Source organism: Varanus komodoensis, unplaced genomic scaffold, assembly GCF_004798865.1.
Source record: "Varanus komodoensis strain SLA01 unplaced genomic scaffold, ASM479886v1 scaffold32, whole genome shotgun sequence".
Lineage (NCBI taxonomy): Eukaryota > Metazoa > Chordata > Lepidosauria > Squamata > Varanidae > Varanus > Varanus komodoensis.
This window is the reverse complement of record NW_025335798.1, coordinates 13,892,701-13,914,122: the sequence shown is the minus strand read 5'-3', so window position 1 is coordinate 13,914,122 and position 21,422 is coordinate 13,892,701. Positions and strand designations below refer to the sequence as shown.

The 21,422-nt window shown below is 42.3% G+C and overlaps 1 protein-coding gene across 7 annotated transcripts in view; it reads right to left on the bottom strand.

Moving 5' to 3' along the window:
* Positions 1-21,422, bottom strand: part of CCDC93 (coiled-coil domain containing 93) — a 54,358-nt gene that overhangs the window by 17,470 nt on the left and 15,466 nt on the right. For 6 of the 7 annotated variants that reach the window (XR_006415506.1, XR_006415508.1, XR_006415507.1 and 3 more), the window contains exons 7-17: positions 19,419-19,519; positions 17,869-17,886; positions 14,847-14,883; positions 13,792-13,884; positions 12,763-12,813; positions 11,168-11,254; positions 6,651-6,767; positions 4,716-4,778; positions 4,146-4,219; positions 2,633-2,714; positions 951-1,022 (exon numbers count right to left, since the gene is read on the bottom strand). Coding sequence is in view for 4 of the 7 variants with exons in the window: in XM_044438231.1 (XP_044294166.1) it covers positions 951-1,022; positions 2,633-2,714; positions 4,146-4,219; positions 4,716-4,778; positions 6,651-6,767; positions 11,168-11,254; positions 12,763-12,813; positions 13,792-13,884; positions 14,847-14,883; positions 17,869-17,886; positions 19,419-19,519 (795 nt within the window). In the remaining 3 variants the exon portion in view is untranslated. The remainder of the gene's footprint in view (positions 1-950; positions 1,023-2,632; positions 2,715-4,145; positions 4,220-4,715; positions 4,779-6,650; positions 6,768-11,167; positions 11,255-12,762; positions 12,814-13,791; positions 13,885-14,846; positions 14,884-17,868; positions 17,887-19,418; positions 19,520-21,422) is intronic. The other variant, XM_044438232.1, reaches the window with a different exon arrangement.

Here is a 21,422-nt window from a genome sequence, read left to right as displayed (position 1 = left end):
GTCTTCTTCAGGAAGAGTCAAGACGCATGCCTACTTTCTGTACTTTTAAGGTGCTACTTGTGAGGGAAGCATCCTGTTCAGCAATCCAGATATTTAGGCCAACTTGCTTGCCATGCCTATTGTGAAATACGCACCATGTGTTTTTATAGAAACTAGAAAACGATGGACCCCTCTGACCTGCAGAGCAAATGAGAGAGGGAGAACCAAAGACACACGAACCAGCCTGTCCCACACCATGCTAGGCTCACACTGGAAGGACAGAAGGTGGTAGAAGGGCACTGATTTCCCACATTTGGCATTCCTGAAATGCCTTCTCCCCAGTGATTCTACCTTAAGGGAAATAGAACTGTGAGGCAGCTCCAGGGCTGAACTATTCTCGCCCTCATTCTACAGGCATGCTAGGAAATAGGGAGGGGTTAGCTCTTACGCATCCACAGCCCGTCTCCCATTTGTCCTCTTCAACTCTGGAACGGGGGAGTACCAGCTGCTGATCTCTTAGTACAATTATGAAGTCTAGTCTTTCTCTTTCCTATGTCACTCTTCCGTTCCTCCCCAGGATAGCTTCCTAGGAACCACAGGACTGCAGTCCCAGTATATTTTAAATGGGAAACTCTGTCCATTTTTTTAAAATACATGCACCCTAGGAAATGATGTAGCACTTAAGCAGGCTGGCATGCAGTACACTAATTTTTGTACAAGCAACTGCCCCCAGTAAGAACAAGACAGGAATTAATAAATGCACTTGTGTTAAATAAAGCAGAGCATTCATTTGAAAATGGCATGAGATGGAGTTGCATCAAAGCAGATTAGAAAGACAAAAATGCTTTCAGCGTTCTAAACAAGAATGCTACTTGTGCACCAAGGGGGCTGGATTTTACAATTCTAACAAATTAAAGGATAAAGATTTCATAGTACTGCTTCATAAGAATGCCCAGATATTTTCCATTTACCTTTTCTTCCCCATTTTCGGCTGCTTCTGCCTTCAGATGTTCAATGTTTTGCTGGAGGCGTACCATCTCTTCCTTGAAGATCAAGAAACACAATAATTGTATATTTTCATAAAAAGCACAAGGCTCTTTTAGGGAAACTGAAGCCAGGGATGTCTGCCTGTCATAAATTATGCATCCCAAAGAGCCAGAGACATGCATGCACTGGCAACCAAATAAATTGGGGAGTTCTGTGCTCAGGGCACCAGAGGCAAAGGTTGTTCATTATGTAAAACAGCGTGTGGTATTGTAAGTGGTTTCATATTGTGGCAAGAGGGAAAGGAAGCCTACCTTCTATTTCGCATGCAAATGAGGCTGGAAAGAAAGGGGGCGAAGAATGTAAGTTTTCGCATGCCACCTTTCCAACAAAACGTTACCCCACCACCACCACCACCACCACCACCACCACCACCACAGTGTATGAAAAGGACTGAAAAAGGGGTGTGTGTGTGTACGCAGACACACACATTTGAATAATTGCTTTCCAACAGTATATATTTCTCACCTGAGACATATTAAGCTACTAGCAATGAAAACTTGACTTGCACGTTTGCCCCATTTAAGTTCTTTCCTCTTACATTTCAGCTAAGCCCCTTCCTGAACGAAATTATTTTTTCAAGCATCCCAGCTGCCCAGCGGAAAGGACAGATTAAAATTTCAGCCTGATTCATATATCCGGTTGGCAAGGTGTGGACTGCCAGTGCACCATCACACCTGGCATTTGTGGCATGTGAGTATCCAAGCCTGCCTTAAGCCAACACAGATCATCATCCCATTTAGCCCAGTACTGTCAACACTGACTGGCAGCGACTCTCCAGAGTTTCTGACAGGAATTTTTCCATCTCTATCTGGAGATGGCAGGGATTGAACCTGGGGCCACTGGCATGGGATGCATGTGACCCATGTGACTTATGCAACCAACATTTTAAAAAAATGCATGAGCAGCAATTCAGGGGGATCTGGGAGACACTTTTAATGTTCCAGACACCCTGCTACCACAAACTGCACTCCCATGCTAATGACTTTGTCTGCGGCAGCAAAAAACCAAGAACAGCGGTTGCCACCAAATTTTGGCAATAAACCAATACAGGCAGATAAAATAGATACATTTAGCTTCAGATTAAATGTGCCCATTTTGGCCTTTGCAAGAGTTCATTGCTTTACATCTACAAGGTTTCCAGAATGCATTGTATAGCAGGGGTTTCAGCATTAGACTTCTCAGTTCTAACTTTGATTTTTTACTAGAACATCAATATCCACCAATCAGAGCCAAGAGGAAAGGACTTAGAAATAAAGCAAATGGTTTCTGATTTATTTTAAGTACCAGAACTGAACTGAGCTCACACTTCTTTCACCCAATTGTCCATTTCCTTTCCCCCCAAGTTTACTTCAGACTAATTTAAGCAAAACCTGATGACTACTGTTAACCAATGGGAGTCAGAAGCCTGTTGCCCAGTCCGTGCATAGGCACCTGAAGCAGCTTGAGGCCTGACTGGCCATTTGGAAGGTAGCTTTTGATGCTTCCTAAATTGCAAACAAACCCAGGCAACAGATCTGACCACGGGTCCTACTTTGTCCAGACAAGCACAGGAGCCCACCTTGACATCCTTGACAGAAATCCTATGCAGATCCTTCCTAAAACTTACCCTGCAATGTGATCTAAATTCTTGCTCTTGGCTTTTGAGGTTTTCATTCATTGCTACCAGTGCCCGCAGCTTCTGCAATACACTAAATAAAAGCAATTCTTTATTCTTGGGAGTTTAGAGAAAGCAATATGAGAAAATTTAAGATTTGAAGGGGGAAACTCTTTCCAATTATGTTAAAGAAGTTACTTAGACCATGCTGCAAAATGTAAGGCAACAACTGTGCTGAATAAAATACAAGGGTGAAAAAACAACAGCCTGCAGTGCACCTGTTCACAAATTGGATCTCATCCAGTATAGTATCAAGGGTATTTAAAAAAAAAAGATGGAGACGGGCCAAATATGGGATCATCTACTTTGAATATATATAGCTTAAAGAAGAAGATCCAGTGGGCAGGGCTCAATGTAACTTAAAAGTACTTAAATCCCACTGGTTTCAAGGGAAGAAACTTAAGTGCACACTTAGTTCAAACAAGCCTTAAAGTTGCCTTCAACAAGAAACTGGAGCTGCCATCCTATGCAGACTGACCTGGAGTCAGCCCCATTGAACCCAATGAGGCTTATTGCTCAACAGGCACACATAGGATTGCACTCAGGCAGAGCAGTCCTATGGGATGGAGAGGCCGTAAGTTGGTGGAATTCCCTTTTTCTAAGGCTGGGCAGAAGTGTTTCCCCTCTTCCCCTTGGTCTTTTATGGTTGTTTTTGAAGTTTTTCCTTCAACTTTCAATGGAAGTGAACTAAACAGACATAGTTCTTTCCCCTTCTCATTAGGGTCTGTGTCATGGGAATGGCCACACCAGCATGCCTCCTTTTGGCCTTCTGCAATGTCCGGGATGCAGGAAAGATGTATGTGTGGTCAAATCTCTCTCCCTGAGGGCTTGCTCTCTTTCCTTGCTTTCAGAGACTGGAATCCACAAATTCCTACAACAACCCAAGGATCACAGCATCGTGCCCCCAAGTCTCCCCTCTGTAATATTAGACTCATATCATAGGGATTACTGAACTAATACAGTGCCTTGCAGAAATATTCACGCACACACACCTTGACTTGTCCATATTTTCCATAACCTGCAACTGAAATGGGTTTAATTGGCATGTTTACCACTTGATATTCATAAGATACTCAATCCTGGTTTTGTCTCAGCTTTGCGATCTAAGCTCTACACAAAGAGCTTTTCATTTTCATCTTTTCCAATACACAAGTCCTAGATAGAGCTATACTACAACAATCTAGCCCGAATACAACCAGGAGATAGAGCACCGTTTTTTAAGATGCTCGATCTTTTCAGTGTCTCCTAGAAGGTGCTCTGAAAAAACAAACAAAAAAAAACGAAAGAAAACTGGAGGATGACCACCGAATACAGAGTTCACAAGCAACTGTGAGTAAGGAATCACAGGCATACAGTCAGTGTTCAAGTAGAAAACCCCAAAACTGGAAATTTAGCCCAATTTATACAAAGCAAGCCATACAGTTTATACAAAGTAAGCCCGGGTGAAGAGGAACTGAAGACATACTTTGAATCTGCTTGGGATTCCACTATTTCTAAAGCTGCCAACTCCTTGTCCAGTTTCTCGCTGTGGTTCTTAACCTAAAAGGTTGGAAGCAATAATGTAATAATAATGTAAATATAAAAGCAATGTAAACAAGACTGAGTAGTCAAAATATGCTATCAACTTAACCTGGAGGCAAATTCCTCTAAGGTTTATGCATGACTCCCAAAGGTGCATGTAGCTTTTTTCTCAACAAAGACTCTGCAGTGGCTCACAGGACCTAGCACGAGGCCTCATCATTGGCATAAGCAGATTTAGGAACTCCAGGAGCAGCTGTGTCCTGAGCCAGCTCTTTGGTCCATCTAGGCCAAATACTGTCAACACAGGCAGGCAATGGCCCTCCAGGGTTTCAGAATTTCAGAAGGATTTTTTCCAGCCCTTGCTAGAGGCTCTGGGGGTTGCGCTAGAGACCTTCTGCATACAAAGTATGCACTCTGCCACTGAGCCATACCCTCTTTGTTAAGCCTTGCCATCAGGAGCTGAGTTGAGCCCAAGCCCGAGCCCGAGGGTTGCGGGAGAAAACAAAAATGTTACCTCATTGAGAGTTTTCTTGGCCTCACTACATTCTGCTTGTAGGTCTGCACATTTAGCCTGCAACTGTTATCAAAAAGAAAATGACAGAGGAAAAGCCAAATGAAGTAATAATGAATTGGGTTAGCCAGATCTTTAGTTAAGTACAGAAAGTGTTCTTGACTAAAAGAATGTTTGGATAATGGATAAATGGCATTTGTATATTGAGAAAACTGTACCAGAATTATTCCTAATGGTTCTTCTTATAATCAGTGTTCTAATAGGCCTATTTAGTCAAAAAACATGCATTAGAGCATTTAAACCTTAACAAATACATAAAGTATAGATACAACTAAAGTAGTTGTGCTGGTTCATTGCAGTACATTTTTCAGTAGAATGTAACATTTGTTAGGGCCAACAACATAATCTTTCAGGATATACAGTTAGGGCTGGATTGTCAGGAAAATAATTTCAGCAAGTGGAAAGAAATTAAGAAACAGGTACTTCCCCCTTTTATTCCTTGAACATTCAGTCTGAGGAAGAATTCAGTGTAAAATGCACATATTGCATAATGCACATTGATTGGTCATAGTAGAAAGGTTGCATTTTAGTGCCTCTCAAGACATGGACACTTCTCACATTCACGTTTTATATCCTGAGGCAGGCCTCCTGAACCCGGTGCCTTCTAAAGGTGCTAGACTACAGCTTCCACAAGGCAAGCCAGTGTGGGCAACAGTCAAGGATGGTGAGAGTTATAATACAAGCAACTACAAAAGTGATTCACACTAGCAGAAGAGACTACCACTCACACAAGGCAAAGCATTTTAACTCATTTCCTTAATCTACTGCAGCCATCATACAGGGGGACATCATGAGAAGGCAAGACTCCCTGAAGGTGGCAGTCACGCTAGGGAAAGTCAAAGGCAGAAGAAGAAAAGGACAACCGAATATGAGATGGACCGACTGCATCAAGGAAGCCACTGCTCTGATGTCCAAGAGCTGAGCAGGGCCATCATAGATAGGGCATTTTGAAGGGTCTTCATCCATAGGGCCATCTTAAGCCAGAGACAACTTGACAGCACGTACCAACTGCTGCAGCCCTATCTGCTATATTCTCTACGGTTCCAGAGGATTTCCCCAACCATCAGGAATAGCTGTTCAGGAGTTACCAGCAGGGGCTGCAGCAGGTGGAGGTGCAAAACTTAGCGAAGCTTGGTAATGCTGAGTTCCACACACAGAAGTACTTTCCCTTAGTGCAAATCAAGCATTGTATATAACCCAAAAGTCTGCTCGTCTCAACCCTTCCATCACTCTGAGCACTCAAATTAAAAAAAGAAAAATGCTAGCAGAAATGAACAAATAAAGAAGGTGCAAAGGAAATACCACACAGAAAAGTCATTCTGGAAAAACAGGCTGACTACAGTAAATCATATTCCATTGTGCTTCATGGAAACATTAGCATGGGGGAAAAGGCAGATGGTGCAGAGTAAATGGCAATGAAGTTTGAAACTTCACAGATTGTGGCATGTACAGCAATCATTTTAGTGATGGCCTGGTAAAGTCAAGTATAATATTTTACAGGAATGAGTAGTAAGTTGTCACAGGGGAGCCTCCTAGCGTTTGGGAAGGATTTATACAACCAAACAATTCTATAAGCTTGTAAGGCCTGCAGGATTTTATACTTATCCTATACAGTTAACAACTTTAATTCTGACTTTCTGGCAGCTGGTAAACAGCACAGTTACTTATGCAGAGGTCATTAAGGAGAATATGTCTATTTCTCTGTTTGTATAAAGGCAAGAATAAATCCTTTTAATGAATGCTTGTTCAGACACTGATTTCTGATCTATTGATTCTCCTTGACTGACTCTGAAGCTACAAGCAATGTATCCCCATAAGTTTGGAGTGGACAAATTATAAACATTTTTTAAACCATTATTAAAAAGAAAAAAAGCATACTTCATCCAGCTGTTTCGTTTTCTGGAGGATCTGCTTGTTCAGAGATGCCACCTTCCTTCTGTGTTGCTGGGCCGCTCCAAGCCTTTCTGGACGCTCCTCTGCCACAAGTTCTGATTGCTGGGGGAGGAAAATGGGGATAGAGGAGAAGAGAAAGTGCACCAACACATTACTATTGGGCATTTTTTCCATTCCTGGGGATAGTCACTAGGCTAATCTTTGTGCAGGTCTGCCTACAAAGCACTGGATAGCTTCCTACAAGAACGCAGAGCTTTGCAGGTAGAGAACAGGTTAAGAGATTATGGTGCTGCTTCATTTTGTTTACCACATTTGCATGCCACTCAACAAACCTGTCTGAGTAGTTTACAAAGATTCAAACACTTAAGATTGCAGTATTGTACATGTATAAAAGCCAGTTGCATAAAAACATTTAAATCTTTCAGAGGCACTTGGAGAAGGGCTTAGATGATTAACATAGCATTAACCACCCCTGTGTGTGCCTCCTGATTTCCCTAATTACCTTCACTAATTGTTACAGGTGGCTTATGTGTAACTCTGACAAGGTGGCTGGATTGGGTAGTTAATGAAACAGCCTGAAGCCACGCTGGCCTGATTTGCAGGTAGCAAGAAGCCTCTGCAGGTCAATTTCCCTGTGACACTTTATCCTGAATTGTGGCAGGGGCAGGCCATGGCTTCGCATTACCAGTGAATCCTGTGAAAGTGGCCGGCTTTAGTGGGGGCTTGTTACCCACCCCAATAACCAACCTCAGCAGGTTCACACATCACAACTGTGGCACCCAGCAAAGATAATGAGGAAGATGTGCCAGTACAGGCGATTGATTGCTAAGCCACTGTAGTTGCTAACTCCCTGTGTGTCATACAAGCTGGGTTTGTGAGTCTTTGTTACAGAAAGCAAGCAAGAGCCAACATCGGCACTGAGTTATTCTAGTAATAAAGCCTTTCGAACAACTCTATGCTACAAGGAGCGGACATAGTTTGATTATTCTATTTGGAGCACTTTTACACATCTGACCAGTCATTTCCAGAGTCCTAGCATTGCAAATCGTTTTCAGAATCCCTATGGCTCAACAGAGACAAGATGCTCCCACTAGGAGAAAAATGGCCAAGCTTACAAGCAAAGCACTTCGTTCACTGTAAACTGCTTTAGAAACTTATTTTCTTTTATTCATGAGGCTCCCTATTTAGGTATAGATTCCAAATTCTCAGTTTAATTGCTATATTATACACCTCCAGGCTAAATGCATGTGACTGGACTTGCACTCACGCAACAGGACTTCCAACTCTCGTTCCTTCAGCCCACGTCTACTTGCATGTTGCCACCACATCTTTTCCAGGAACCCCATATCTGTTATATTATTTGTTTGTTTGTTTATTTATTTTCGATTTATATCCTGCCTTTTTCCTACAAAGGGCTCAAGGCAGCTTATACCTCCTCCTCCATCTTATCCCCACAACAACAACCCTGTGAGAGTCTGTGACTGGCCCAAAGTCACCCAGTTGGCTCCATGGCTGAGCGGGGACTAGAACCCAGATTGTCTGAGTCCCAGTCCCATGCTCTTCACCACTGCACCACACTTGATTATAGGCTATATCTGTCACACAAGCACACTTGTTCCTGCCCTCCAGCCTCTTGCATCCCACCATTAGAACCTCCAGAGTAGACAACAACAGGGATGGAGAGAAGAACTTGTTTCACCAACAGTGTCCATTCTGCTGGAAGACAAACATCACTGGATGCAATACAACATCTGGCCTTCCAGTGATTTCCCAAAAACCTGTCAAGCATTTTCCCTATTGCTCCTAGGCAGAGATACAGACCTGTATGGCACCATTGGTCCCTCTCAGATCAAACAAGACTAAATTTATCCTGATGCTTTCTTTCTCAAATAACTTCTACTTCTTTAGATTCAATAATGGCCACAAACAGATGGAATGCCTTGCATTTAAGGTGTAATGAAGTGACAGCCCTCTATTAGCCAACATGCTCAAAGACACAAAGAACAAAACAAAACATCCCACTGTTTTAAACCATCTTCATTACACTCTGATGAAAAATCCATTTCATCGGCCCCAAAGCCAAAAATAGCACAGCCAGATTCCTAAAATCTGTAACTACAGAAAGATTGGAAGCATGGGCTAGGGAAATAAATGAAGAAAATGGCAGGGCTGCTTTACTGAGCAGCCGCATCAGTCCGCTTCCACACGGGAAGCTCCACAGGCCGCTCTTCTGCCCAAGTCCATAATCAGCCGCAGCACCAGACATCTGCTTTTGACAGTTCCTCTGCACACTTAATATGCCTCAGTGGGTACAACATCTCTCTCTCCCTCGCTATCTCTATAGTTCAGGAAACGCACCAATGGAGACATCTAGAGCAGGGAGGGTGTTATCGCCAGAAACTGTTCTACATTCCTGGAACCGTCCTGAGGCAGCCTTCTCCAACATGATGCCTCCTAGTGCTCCAAACGTCAACTGCCCTCAGCCACAGCCTGCATTGCCAACCATCAGGAATGCTGGACCTTGTAGTGCAAAACATCTGGAGAGCATCGGATGGGAAAGGCTGCTTTAGGATCTGGAAATAAATGCATTTTACTCTATAAATGGTCCAGTTCTGCAGTTTAAAAGCTGGCTATATATTTTAATATATAAATATTATTTTTACATTTCTATGATATTTTATAACATGATTATAAAAATTAATACTGATGTATGCAATATTAATATCAACGTTTTAAATGTGATTTTAGTGTATATGAGCAAACCACTCGGGTCCTTATTATACTTAACAATATTTAGAAATCAATAAGTAAAATATTTTATTTATTGATTTATACTTTCATTTAGATGTTGCCTACTACTGCAGTCTCAAGTGGCATATAATACATCTGAGACACAACAATTGTAATATTTATTTTTACTACAAGTTTCAAACAAAACTGCAAAAAGAAAAAAATGAATATTTAATTATATATATTAACATATATAAAATACATATAAGTTTCAACAAAGGCAAACCAAATATACATGTATATATTCATTTGAGAGTGACGTTTATTTGTCAAAATAACCCAATCTTGTTGGCAACATTTTGCAGCAGGGGCTGGACATTTTGGAGCACATGTGCTCAGTCTTAACTAGCTAGTGCATGATGCACACAGACACATATCTAGACAAACACGCTCAGCACATTCAGTACCCCTGGGTCTTACAACTTGGTTTCTGATGGGCAAACGCAGGATGTCCATTTGAGGAGTTGAAAAGAGACTTTGCGGAGCCATCTGCATTATAGTGAGGGAGGCCACTGATCCATCTGCTCCTATTCCATTTACTCTGACAGGCAACAACTCTTCAGAGACTCAGGCAGAGATCTTTTATCTGGAGATGCCAGGCAATGAGGCAGGAATCACAGGCATCCAAAACCTGTGTACTGACCCCACCCCCCTTCCTAAGTGCCTCTTGTCAAGGGCTGGTACAGAGGAATAAAAGTTCCTTCTAGATTCTTGTTAAGAACAGAAAGACTATAGCTCCAAACAGAACGCATCTGCCTCCCACAGACATTCCACTGAAACTAGTAGTCACTCTCAAACCAGACAAATCTATGGTATGACCCAGTCACACTTGAAGGGGACACCAGCAGTCATTTAAAAGCGTAGAAAGAAGGATGGATGAAAGACAGAAATATTCCCCCATGCATTTTTCCCACTCCGCAACCACCTCTGTTCAGCTGATTTCCTTCAGTTGAGGCCACTTCCAGTAACGGGCAAAAATGTTTAACAAACGGAATGAAACAGAAATCATTAGGCACAGCAAGAGGAAAATGTTGAGTACTTGACATCTATCTCTGCTGAGCTTTAAGATCACCCTCACTTTACACGTGATTTTTTTTCAAGATCCAGGCTCTACTTCATCAATTTATTTGCAAGAACTGCCCTGGGTAGATTATGGGTATTTGATTGCTGATGGTGCCTTTGCATTTTTGCTGAGTTTTGACTGAACAGCGGTTTTGGAGAAATGCTTTTCTAGTTATCAAAATGCTATTGAAAGGTCAGTATTATATGCCAAAATGTATTGAAATGTTATTGGTATTGATGGATTCTTTTTTATGTATTGCCATTACTGATATTCTGCCCATGTTGTTTGTCTTAAGCCACCTGATAGACTATTTCTTTTGTGGGAAGACAGAAAAGAAAGAAAATTCTAATTGAAAATAATCTTAAACAACCTTGCTTCTGTGATGTGCAAAAAAGAGGGAACAAACTCTCTTCTCTTCAACATCATACACAGATTCATGAATCCATCTGAATTTCATTGTACTGGATCCAGATTATGCTTCCACTGCTGAGGGCTAGAAGGGACCCTCCTTGAGAAGGGTGAAATATGTGACATTTATATTTTATATTTAAAAGCAGAATAAAAAAAGCCAAAGCCCAGATAGTTGAAGCTTTTAATAAGCAATTGTTCAAGCATTGTTTGCTTAAGACAAAAGGTATAAACCTCCTACCTTTTCAGCATACTCAGAGACGATCTGCTTGATCTCATCAGACTGTAGTCCAACTATCTGTCCTACAGTGCTTGCAGTCAGTCTGCCCTGAAAGGACAACACCGGTCTCATTTATTTATTTCTTTATTTATTTGAGTGATAGCCCACCTTTTCCTTAGAACAAACGGAAAGCAGCTTGCATCATTCTCCCCTCTCTGCTCTGTCAACCCTACAACCACCACCACCCCGTGAGGTAAGTAGAGCTGAGTCTGGGACTAAGCCAACGTCACCCAGTGGCTCCATGGCTGAGCGAGCACTAGAACCAGGTCACCCGAGTCCCAGTCCTGCACTGTTAACCACTGCACCACACTCTCTCTTGTTAAGCACACGTGGGCTGCTTGCTGTAAGCCAGTGTAGCCTGAGGTAAAATGCAAGCTCTGTTTCAAGTGAGTGCCATGCTGGCTTCCATGAAAGCAGATGGAAAAGTAGTACATGGGGTGGGTGGAAGAGAAGAAGCAGGATAAAGATGGACTGGAGAGTAGCCTACAGCCACCAAACCTTCACTGATGTTCTGAATCTGTTTACAACGGGGGGCGTAAGTAGCTCCAGAGGCCATTTCTAGCCCCCAGACACTCCCAGTGGGCACTAGAAAATAAAATAGCTTACAGAATTTCAAATGAAGTCTGTAGCAGGCCATTTCCCCTGGCTCCTTCCACGGAGGCAAAGAAAAGGCACAGAGTGAGGGAAGTCCCAGACCACCTGGCACTGCACTTCCTTAGGAGTGGGGCTTGAGAAGCTACATGTGCAGGATGACAAGAGTCCCTCAGCCAGAAAGCCAACCTTTATGACACTCTTGCCCAGAGACTTCCTTCTTTCAGCTTTGCCACTGACCGACTATATCATTCAGGTTTGGACAACACAACAGGTCACTTAGGGCTTACTAAACCCCGGAACAAGCCATGGCTTCTTGGGAGGGTCGCTGGAATCAGGTGGGGTTCACACGACATGCTAATCCACCCTACCCACCCCACCCCGTGACACTCTGCGCAAACCTCCATGGAACTCTTTTCAGCAAATGAATGACATAAAAGGATTATGACAACAGCACCTATAAGAATGATGAGGATGAGTTTGGAAGTCTTTGCAGGCGAGAATGTGCCACTTCCCATTATTTATTTAAAACAAACAGTATGGCAGTGGCCCACTAGCCCACAGTCGTTAAACAGGTTAGAAGAAAGCCAGGTAGTTTTGTCCTCATGTCTATTTACAGGGTAGCTTAATGCCTCAGGCAATCTCACCTCAGTTAACCCTATTTCAAGGGTCATGACAGCCTTCAAGTCAACGTGCAGGTGCAGAGGGGGAACCACAGGGATGCAAGTGAGTTGTCTGGGCTGTGCTACCAAACTGATTTAACCAGTACAAAGCACAACTCGATAGATTTCCTCTATAAAGTCACAGTTTAAACTGATTTCAATTCATTGCCTGATGAAGAAGGAACCTTTCAGGAACCTTGCTTGTGCATCCCTATTAAACTGCCAGATCATTTAGGTGTGTTCTGGAAAACTACTAAAAACGTAAAAAGCAGAGGTAGCATCAACAAACCAAGAACTGCTTACCTCTTCTGTTCCCATAGCAGCCATCTCAGTCATCAATGTTTTGATACGAAGCTGGTGAAAAATAAACGACAATGTCAGAAAAGTCGATTTCTTAACTCCATGCTTATTAGATAATCACGTGTGGCAGTCTTTCCAGTCTGATGTACAAAGCTTACCAAATTGACATTGTGTAGTTAAATTTACACAGAATTTCCCAACAGGTTTTTAAACCAAAGTAAAAACTATGTTTATACTTAGGAAGCACAATACATGTTGCATCATTTATCATTATGATTTATTTGTGAAATTGATGCATTTTTCTCTAATTGACAAGAGTGGTAAATAATAAAAAGAAATGTGATGGGGTGGAGGGAAGGGGAGAATCCAAAAATTAAAAGAGAATTAAAATATTTAAATCTAAACCACAACAGATCAGTCAGGTAAGGCTTGTTTAATGAAAAATGCCTCCAAGCAGGCACTGACACCAAAACATAGAGTACAAACATGAGGAAGGTGCTACACTATGGATGTCCCCTGTGTAACCCAGGCATTCTCATGACATTTGAGTGCTACATGAAGAAGGCATGCAATAGTGCAGGGATGCATAACCACTGGCCCACGGGCCATCTCCAGCTGACATACTGGCCAAGTCCAGCCAGTCAGCTTATGCTTCCCACACGGCCAGGCCTCTTTTCCTTGTCTTCCTTCCCCACAGTCAGTCCGGCATGGACTAACTTTTGATAGATTCCTGACTTTTGTGCAGTTCCCATCTACCCATTATTCGAAAGGTTGAAATGTCTGTCCCAAGGCTTAGTTACTGGCAGGAAGGGCTTTCAGCTGGTGTTTCTGACTCAATCCCATTTGCCTTTGTTCCCAACAGAATTGCTGGGATTTTGGTAGTGTCCGTCACTTCTGCTACCAGCTACTTTCAGTGGTGGTGGAGCTGCAGTGTGAGCCCACAGGTCTCCAAGGGGTCCAGTTTAGTCCCCCAACCCTGTGGCAAATAAATTACTCTGGATCAAGCAATCCCTATTTATTTGTTTTGTGCACCTCTTCCGCAGCTTGGAGGTCGTCCTCAGTATAGGTCTCAGTCTTCCCTACTGATAAAAGCCCAGCAGGCACTGCTATTTTCTTGTCTTCGGCCTGTTAAAAGGGAGAAAATGTAAGCTTAAGATATACGCCCAAGGCAACAAAGTAGAGGAATACGGTATCTACAACTAACAAGGGGAAAAATACAAACAGGAAACAATCACATAAACATGGACTACATAAATACATTGTAGATACGAGTTTGAATTCAGAAAAAGGCAAATGGTGTTTCTACGTTTGGAATGAGGCTGCCCACAAGAACTTACACATAAGATGCTATAGGAGCAACCAACACAGAGCAGGGAAATAAATGCTAACCATACCATGCAGCACCAAGCTATCTGCCTGCACAAGATTCTGAACTCCACCGCCAAGTGACTTAGGTTGAGATGACAAGTTCTGGCTCTCTGAGGTACAAGTATACAACATCAATAAGATATGGCTGTGAAGAACTCCCCTTTCTTGTCATGTCTGGGTAACCTGTGAATTTCTCCTTCACAAGATTAAATGTAGTGATAAAGTTACTGATAAAGATAACTGTAAGTTTTCTTGGGATGCCTGCAGCCCAAATGTCAGAAGAAGACCCAGTTAACTGGACTGAACTATCTCAGCCCTAGCAACCTTTCATTCCTGCCTAGACTGTGCGGAACAAGGGCAGCCCCCTTCCGCCCTTCACAACGGGCCCCTTTCACAACATTGCAACACTTGGACCTTTTGCACATGTAAAAGATAACACAACTTGTTTTAGTCTCTGCAGGATTAAAAACCATAAGCAAGAAAAGGCACATTCACTTAAATTAACTAACCATCTAAGGCAGGCGAGGCCAACTTTGTGCTCGCCAGAAACTTTGGACTGCATCTCCTAGCGTCCCTGATGATTATTTGTGCTAGCTGGAGCTGATGGGAGTTGAAGTCCAAAACAGCTGAAGAACACTGGGTTGGAGAATGCTATTCTTGGGTGAAAAGCACTGTTTTTTCCAATACCTCATTAGGCGTTTGAACAAGAAACAACTTACCTTCCCAGTTTTAACTTGCTTGCTGAACCCATACCTCCTGTAGCACATAAAGGGGAAGGGGTCCGGCAGAAGAGAAAGAGACAAAACAAGTGTTGTGGTTGGATTCACTTCATTTTCACAAAACATGCCCTTTTACACATGCGTGGGTCAGCTTTCAAACACTGTTAGAGCAAAACTGAGACAAGATATCAGCTAAAGGTTAGTTGTATGCTGTGAAAAGGTGCCCTGTTGTTCATACAGAGTGACTGGACTTTAATTTTCTCTCCTACTGCCTTTGGTCAACATAGAAAACTCTTAGGGTGCTTTCCAAACCTTTGCAGGACTGCAGGATGCCAAAAACAAGACAATATCCCAAGTCTACACATGGGAGAATGCAGCCCAGATTGCTGAAAAGGGAAACTAAATTTCAAACACTGCCCACAGCTTTGGCGTGCAAATGCAAGACACCGGAGAACAAGGCTCAGAGGCTTATTGCTGATTTGCTTTCCCACGGCATTTGGCTTTCGTCCTCTAAGGGACTAACAGCCCCATCTTCTTAGTCTTATTCATGTGGCCTCTATCCTGTAATTTCCTCCTCCAGCTGCTGCAGCTATATTTCACCTTCCCACAAAGGAATATTTCCACTATATGCAAGCAGTCAAGCAATACGTTGCAAGGGCTATTAAAAAGTGGAGCAGAAAGAGCTGTGTTTCATGTCCAGTAGCTCCAGGAAAGCTTAGCAAAGGTGCAGAAAAGAACAACCAAAACAGTCAAGAGAGTTGGAGCAACTCCAGTACAAGGAGGAATCACCAAGCCCGGCACTCGATAGCATAGAAAAAAAGATACTGGCATTATTTAGAATAGAATGCAGAATGTGTCAAAAGTGCAGTGAGTTTCTTCCTCCCTCCTTCCTTCTCCCATAATACTAGAGTCATGCCATGAAGCTGAATGGTGAGAAATTCAGCGCACATAAAAGGAATGTCTTCTTCACTTAGCATGTAGTTCGCTACCATGAGGTATCGTGATGGTCACCAACTTTAGAAGGGAACCTGACACTACTTCTGGGTACAGAAGCAACTGGCTTCTGAATACCAGTTGCTGTGGAACAACCACAGAGAAAGGCCACAGCAATCAATTGAGGGCTTCCCATAAACATCTGGCTGGTCACTGTGGGAAGTGTGGTGCTAAGCTAGATAAGTCATTGGTCATGGACCTAAGGCAGTTGGCCCACTGCTCTGAGTTGGTGCAAGACAGCTTCCATGTCCCTACTTCTGTAATAACTGTTCAGATAAAAATATCTCAACATGTTTTTAAACAGCTTTTCTTGTCTCTCTTTCAGTGCTGTTAAGGTAAAGGTTTCCCTGTGACATTAAAGCCCAGTTATGTCTGACTCTAGCGGGAGGTGCTCATCTCCGTTTCCTAGCCAAGGGAGCCAGCATTTGTCCGCAGACAGTTTCCATGGTCATGTGGCCAGCATGACTAAACACCGAGGTGCACAGAACACTGTTCCCTTCCCACTGAAGTGGTACCAATTTATCTACTTGCATTTGTATGCTTTTGAACTGCAAGGTTGGCAGGAGCTGGGACAAAGCACGGGAACTCACCCCATCTGTGGATTTGAACTGTCGACCTTTCAATCAACCAGCTCAGCAGTTTAAACCACTGCACCACCCGCAGTCCCTCAGTGCTATACATTGCTGTTATTATTCTTAATAATAATCACAACAGCCGCAGCAAATACCAAAGGCAAAACCATCATAGTGGCACTGACACAGCTAGAATACACTGTGCAGCAAGAATGACAGAAACATATTGAGCTAACTTTCACAGCTCAGTGACCGCATTCTCACATTTTACCAAGCCGTGGTTTATGCTAACTACCGATTGCTGCTGTGTAGCCATGAACTGCACTGCACAAGCAGACAAGCCAGCATTTGTTTCCCCTCTTCTCATTTGTGTCTCTCGCGCTCATTTTGTCAACCTTCAAGCAGTTTCATTTTCAGGCTGCTCTGGCTGAGGTGCCTGTTTCAAGGCAGAACAGCAGTGCAAACAAGCCAGGGTTCAGGGTCCAGCTACCACAACAAGGCGTGGTATAAACTAGTGTGGGGTAGTGGTTAAGAGCATGGGACTGGGACTCAGAGGATTTGGGTTCTAGTCCCCGCTCGGCCATGGAGCCAACTGGGTGACTTTGGCCCAGTCACAGACTCTCAGCCCAGCCTACCTCACAGGATTGTTGTTGTGGGGATAAGATGGAGGAGGAGAGATGATGTAAGCTGCCTTGAGCCCTTTATAGGAAAAAGGCAGGATATAAATGGCAATATAAATAAAAAATAAATAAATAAACAAGGCAGTCGCATTGCACTGCCTGCTCATGCCTGGCCTAGGATTATTTCCTCTTCACATGCACTGCTGCCATGCCAAGCCTCCCTGATCCCATATTTGTGCCTGTGATTTTCTGTACCTACATTCAGGACAGCACGTTTTATCTGATGGATTCCACCCAGCTGGTTTTCACCCAGGGTTCCAGCCTGTTTCACTCAGTTGACAGCCAGCATTAGCATTACCGACAAGATAAAGGGGTGCCATTCTGTCAGCACAGCTGAGCGCTTGGATGCAAATCTAAGTGTGGCTGAATATTTGGATGAGTTCATTCTGATTTGCTTCGGAATATAAATTTTGGCAGGACTAACAGCTTAAGAATGAATACAATGCAGGATTTGTTTGCGTTTGATGACAAAGCTGCATAATGAACTCAAACTGCTTTTGCCTTGTAATAGTATCATATTTACTATGTGATGCAGTGACCTACTGGGGAATGCTCGTATCAACACTTATGAACTGCTCATTCCTCCTCACCCCACAAGAAAGGGGTGGAGGGTGGCATTTTTTAACTTTGTCCCACCTCCCATAGCAACTTTCACGCAAAAAACTGAACTTTCATTTAATAATACTATTAAATATCAAACTTAAAGGCATGTTAACAAGAAAATAATGCAAAACTCAAGTGAAAGAAAACACACACACACTCACAAGAAATACTCACAAGTAATAATCACTGAAACTAAGAGAAGGGATAACAAAACAAGATGTAATTGAATATAGGATTGAGACAACCACAGTAGAAAACCTATTAAGGCAATATATTGATTTTTTCTTCAAGAAAGACAGGAAAAAATTAAAAACACACGTTAAAAATACTTGCTAAATTAATTTCTTGGCCTTTGACAAAATGCTTACTTTTCCTGCAGAACACTGGAATTAGCAAGTGCATTAGATATGCTCACCTTCAAGAAACCTGAAAGAAGACACTCACTGTATGAGTGGCTTACGTTTCCTTAAGTGCCGAGCAATTAGTGCACCTTTCCGTACCTACATCATCATCACTGGTAGACTTCTTCTCTGTTCGGGGCTACCTTTAAAGACTGCTCAGAAGCTGCAGCTAGTGCAAACTGAGGTAGCCAGATTAGAATCTGGTGCATTTTAACACTAATTCTGGCCCAATTGCATTGGCAGACTCTATGCTTCTGAGCCCAATTCAAGGTGCTGGTTTAATCTGGGGAAAGCACTGTATAAACAGGCACAACTGCTTGTTGCCCAGATCCCACACCATGCCATATCCACAGTGGGAAACCAGGTTCCTGTTCGTGAACTACTGATGGTATATGTACTGACCCACTGTACCAACAATCAAACAGGAAGTGAGGGCCAAGCATGAGATGCAAGGAATCAGTATATGTGGTTCTTTAGTTAAACATAAAGAAAACAGCATATAAAAAAATTAAAACATTTGTACCCCTCCCTCCTCTTTTCTTTCCCAAACTTTTACAGGTATGAAAAGGCTTACAACGCTTGTAAGATATATGAACCCATGTCCCAGCCATCTGACTAATTATTGTTCTTACTATTATATTATTATTATTTCCATTTCTATGCTAGCCAGTATCTGAAGCTCTCGGGACAGTTCCCAACAATTCACAACTGTTAACACTATTCACACAGGAGGTTTCAAGGACATGCTACCAAAAGAAACTCTTCCAAACCAGGCTAATTCACACCTCATGGTAGCAAAGTGCACGTCCCTTGATTCGTTGAGACACCGGCCATTTTTACACTCTGTAACCAACTTCTGATTGATGTGATCAGAGGTATCAGCATGACATGCAAAGCTGGACAGGTGGGCCATTTTGCTCTGAGCTGTTTGCAGTTAACCCATGGTTTGTTATTAAATAACTCAAGATTTGCTGCCATGACATGTGGACATGCTCTTTGACTTAATGACTGAGGAACTCTGTGGTATTGTTACAGAAAATCCTACGGTGTATCCTAGAGGATTTCTGTAGAGCATCAGCTGAACTTCATAGGCTCACCATCCGTCCAGGTGAACAGAGCATGCAACCAAAACACATTCATTGCTCTACTGCAGCTAAACTTGGGATGGGGAGCTCAGAAGAGCTGGGTAAGCAGTCTTCCAGAGCTCTCTTGTCACTACTGATCTTCTTAATCACTAGGGAATTCTTGAAAAGCCTTTGAGGTATCCGAGGGTTCTCCGGAACACAATTTTAAAAGTCACTGCTATTCACAAAATTAATTTACCTGCCATATTCCAAAAGTGTAGCATGAACTTTAGATTCCTCATCCACTAACTTTTCTGCTCCTGCTTGCCGTTGGTATTTCCTTTGTGGCTTGTAAACATCCTGAAAGACAGCAAGTGAGCATAATATTTTAAACTTCAAATGGTTCAAGGCAATGAAAGTACCAATCTCAGCCTTTGGATTTTCTCTTGGGGTTGAGGCTCATTAAAGCCAAACTCCAGGAAAGACCAAAAGCTTAAATGTTGCAGACAACATCTAACTTAAGTGGGTGTACATTCACTTCTGTAATGGGCATTTAACCTTCTCTTGTTCCCCCAAATCTCTCAGTTTTCTTGAGCAGGTCTTGAGGATACAAAGGGGATCACTCCTACCCACCGCATTGATGGAAGAACTTTCATAGGCAGAAGATGGTAACTGGGTGCCATACTTAGAGGAGATACACTAGATGACAGAAATGTAGAAGCTATTAAATCTCTGTTTTGCTGTTACACAACTGGTAGGTGCTAGTTATTACCAGAATTCACAATTTATTCAACCTGTCTGCAGTCATATCTGCAAGACAACTGAAAACAGTAAGGAAAAAAACCCCCACTGGTATATTTTTAGAAAATAACCTTGCATGATTAAACAGAAAAGTCTTAATTTTGAGTCACTGAAGCTCTCATTAATTGTACTTCTAGTTCCTTATTGAATAATTATGCTTAATTGCCAACCATTTAATGATAGCTGCTTTAGCCAGTCACACAAGAAAGGAAAATTGATTTTAGCATAACTAGGGTGGAGGAATAAAGAAAAATGCTTCTAGCTTGTCATTAACTGTCAAAAGCAATAAAGAAAGAGCTAGAATATTTAAACTCAACGCAATACCCAAATTTGACCCACATCTTGAATCCCATGCATCTATTTTACTTTGAGAGTATGCAAGTTATAACTCACTGGGCAACATTCTAACTCTTGACAATAGAACCCAGTCTTTTTTATTATATTTATATCTCATTTTTTGTTTCCTTTCAAGGAACTCAAGGGGGCTTACTTAATTCTCTTCCTTCTCGCAATCTTCTCCTCACAACAGCCCTGTGAGGTAAGTTGGGCTGAGAGTCTGTGACTGGCCCAAAGTCACCAAGTGAGCTCCATGAGTGAGTGGGGTCTAGAACCCAGGTCACCTGAGTCCCAGTCCCACAGTTTTAACCACTGCAGCACACTGGCTCTCACATTTGTAATAACCTCACATTCACTCCAGGGCTCAGATTTACAGACCCCAGGCATACTTTTACTGAAGTAAATACTGCATTCAATCCACATACAACAGAATTAGTGGTTGTCTTTAGGCTGCAATAAGCAACATGTAAAGGACACAGTTGTTTGATTCAGAGTGAATGGAAGGGTGCAATGGGAGAGAGGAGGAAATACTAAAAGAAAAAACAAAACACAAGAATAAGTTGAAGGAAAGCCTTTAAAAACCCAGTTTCCATACAAACAACAGTTCTTGTATAGTGCTACAAGAGTGAACACCACTAATGCAAAACACCCTGTATAAGAAAGATGAGAAGAGGAACATCTGAATCCCTTCTAATGACATTCCATTCTTTCCACCAGACATAGCGACCCAGACAGTTTACTTTCTCCAAGTTACAGTGTCAGACAAAACCACTGTTTGCACAACTTAGCTTCTCTACTCTGTTGACTCTACCTGAGGAAGAGTGTCAAAAGCTTTTTACCTTTTATACCCTGCCTTTTTTGTATCATTGGCTTTTGTTTTGCTTTTGGGAAACTGGTCTTGATCAATGTTGGCAGTTTCACAAGTGAGAAATCTTTTTAAACAATAGCATACCAGCTAAGATGTAAAAGCCATTCAAAACCCTGCATCTCTGAGTTCACAGCAGCAGCAGTTTTTATTTTATATGGTATTTTAAACTGACATCACTTGACGGAAACAGAAACAAGAGGGAAAACTATATACGAACAAACAAGTGAAATGCTTTTAGCTAGAATTTAAAGAATGGGA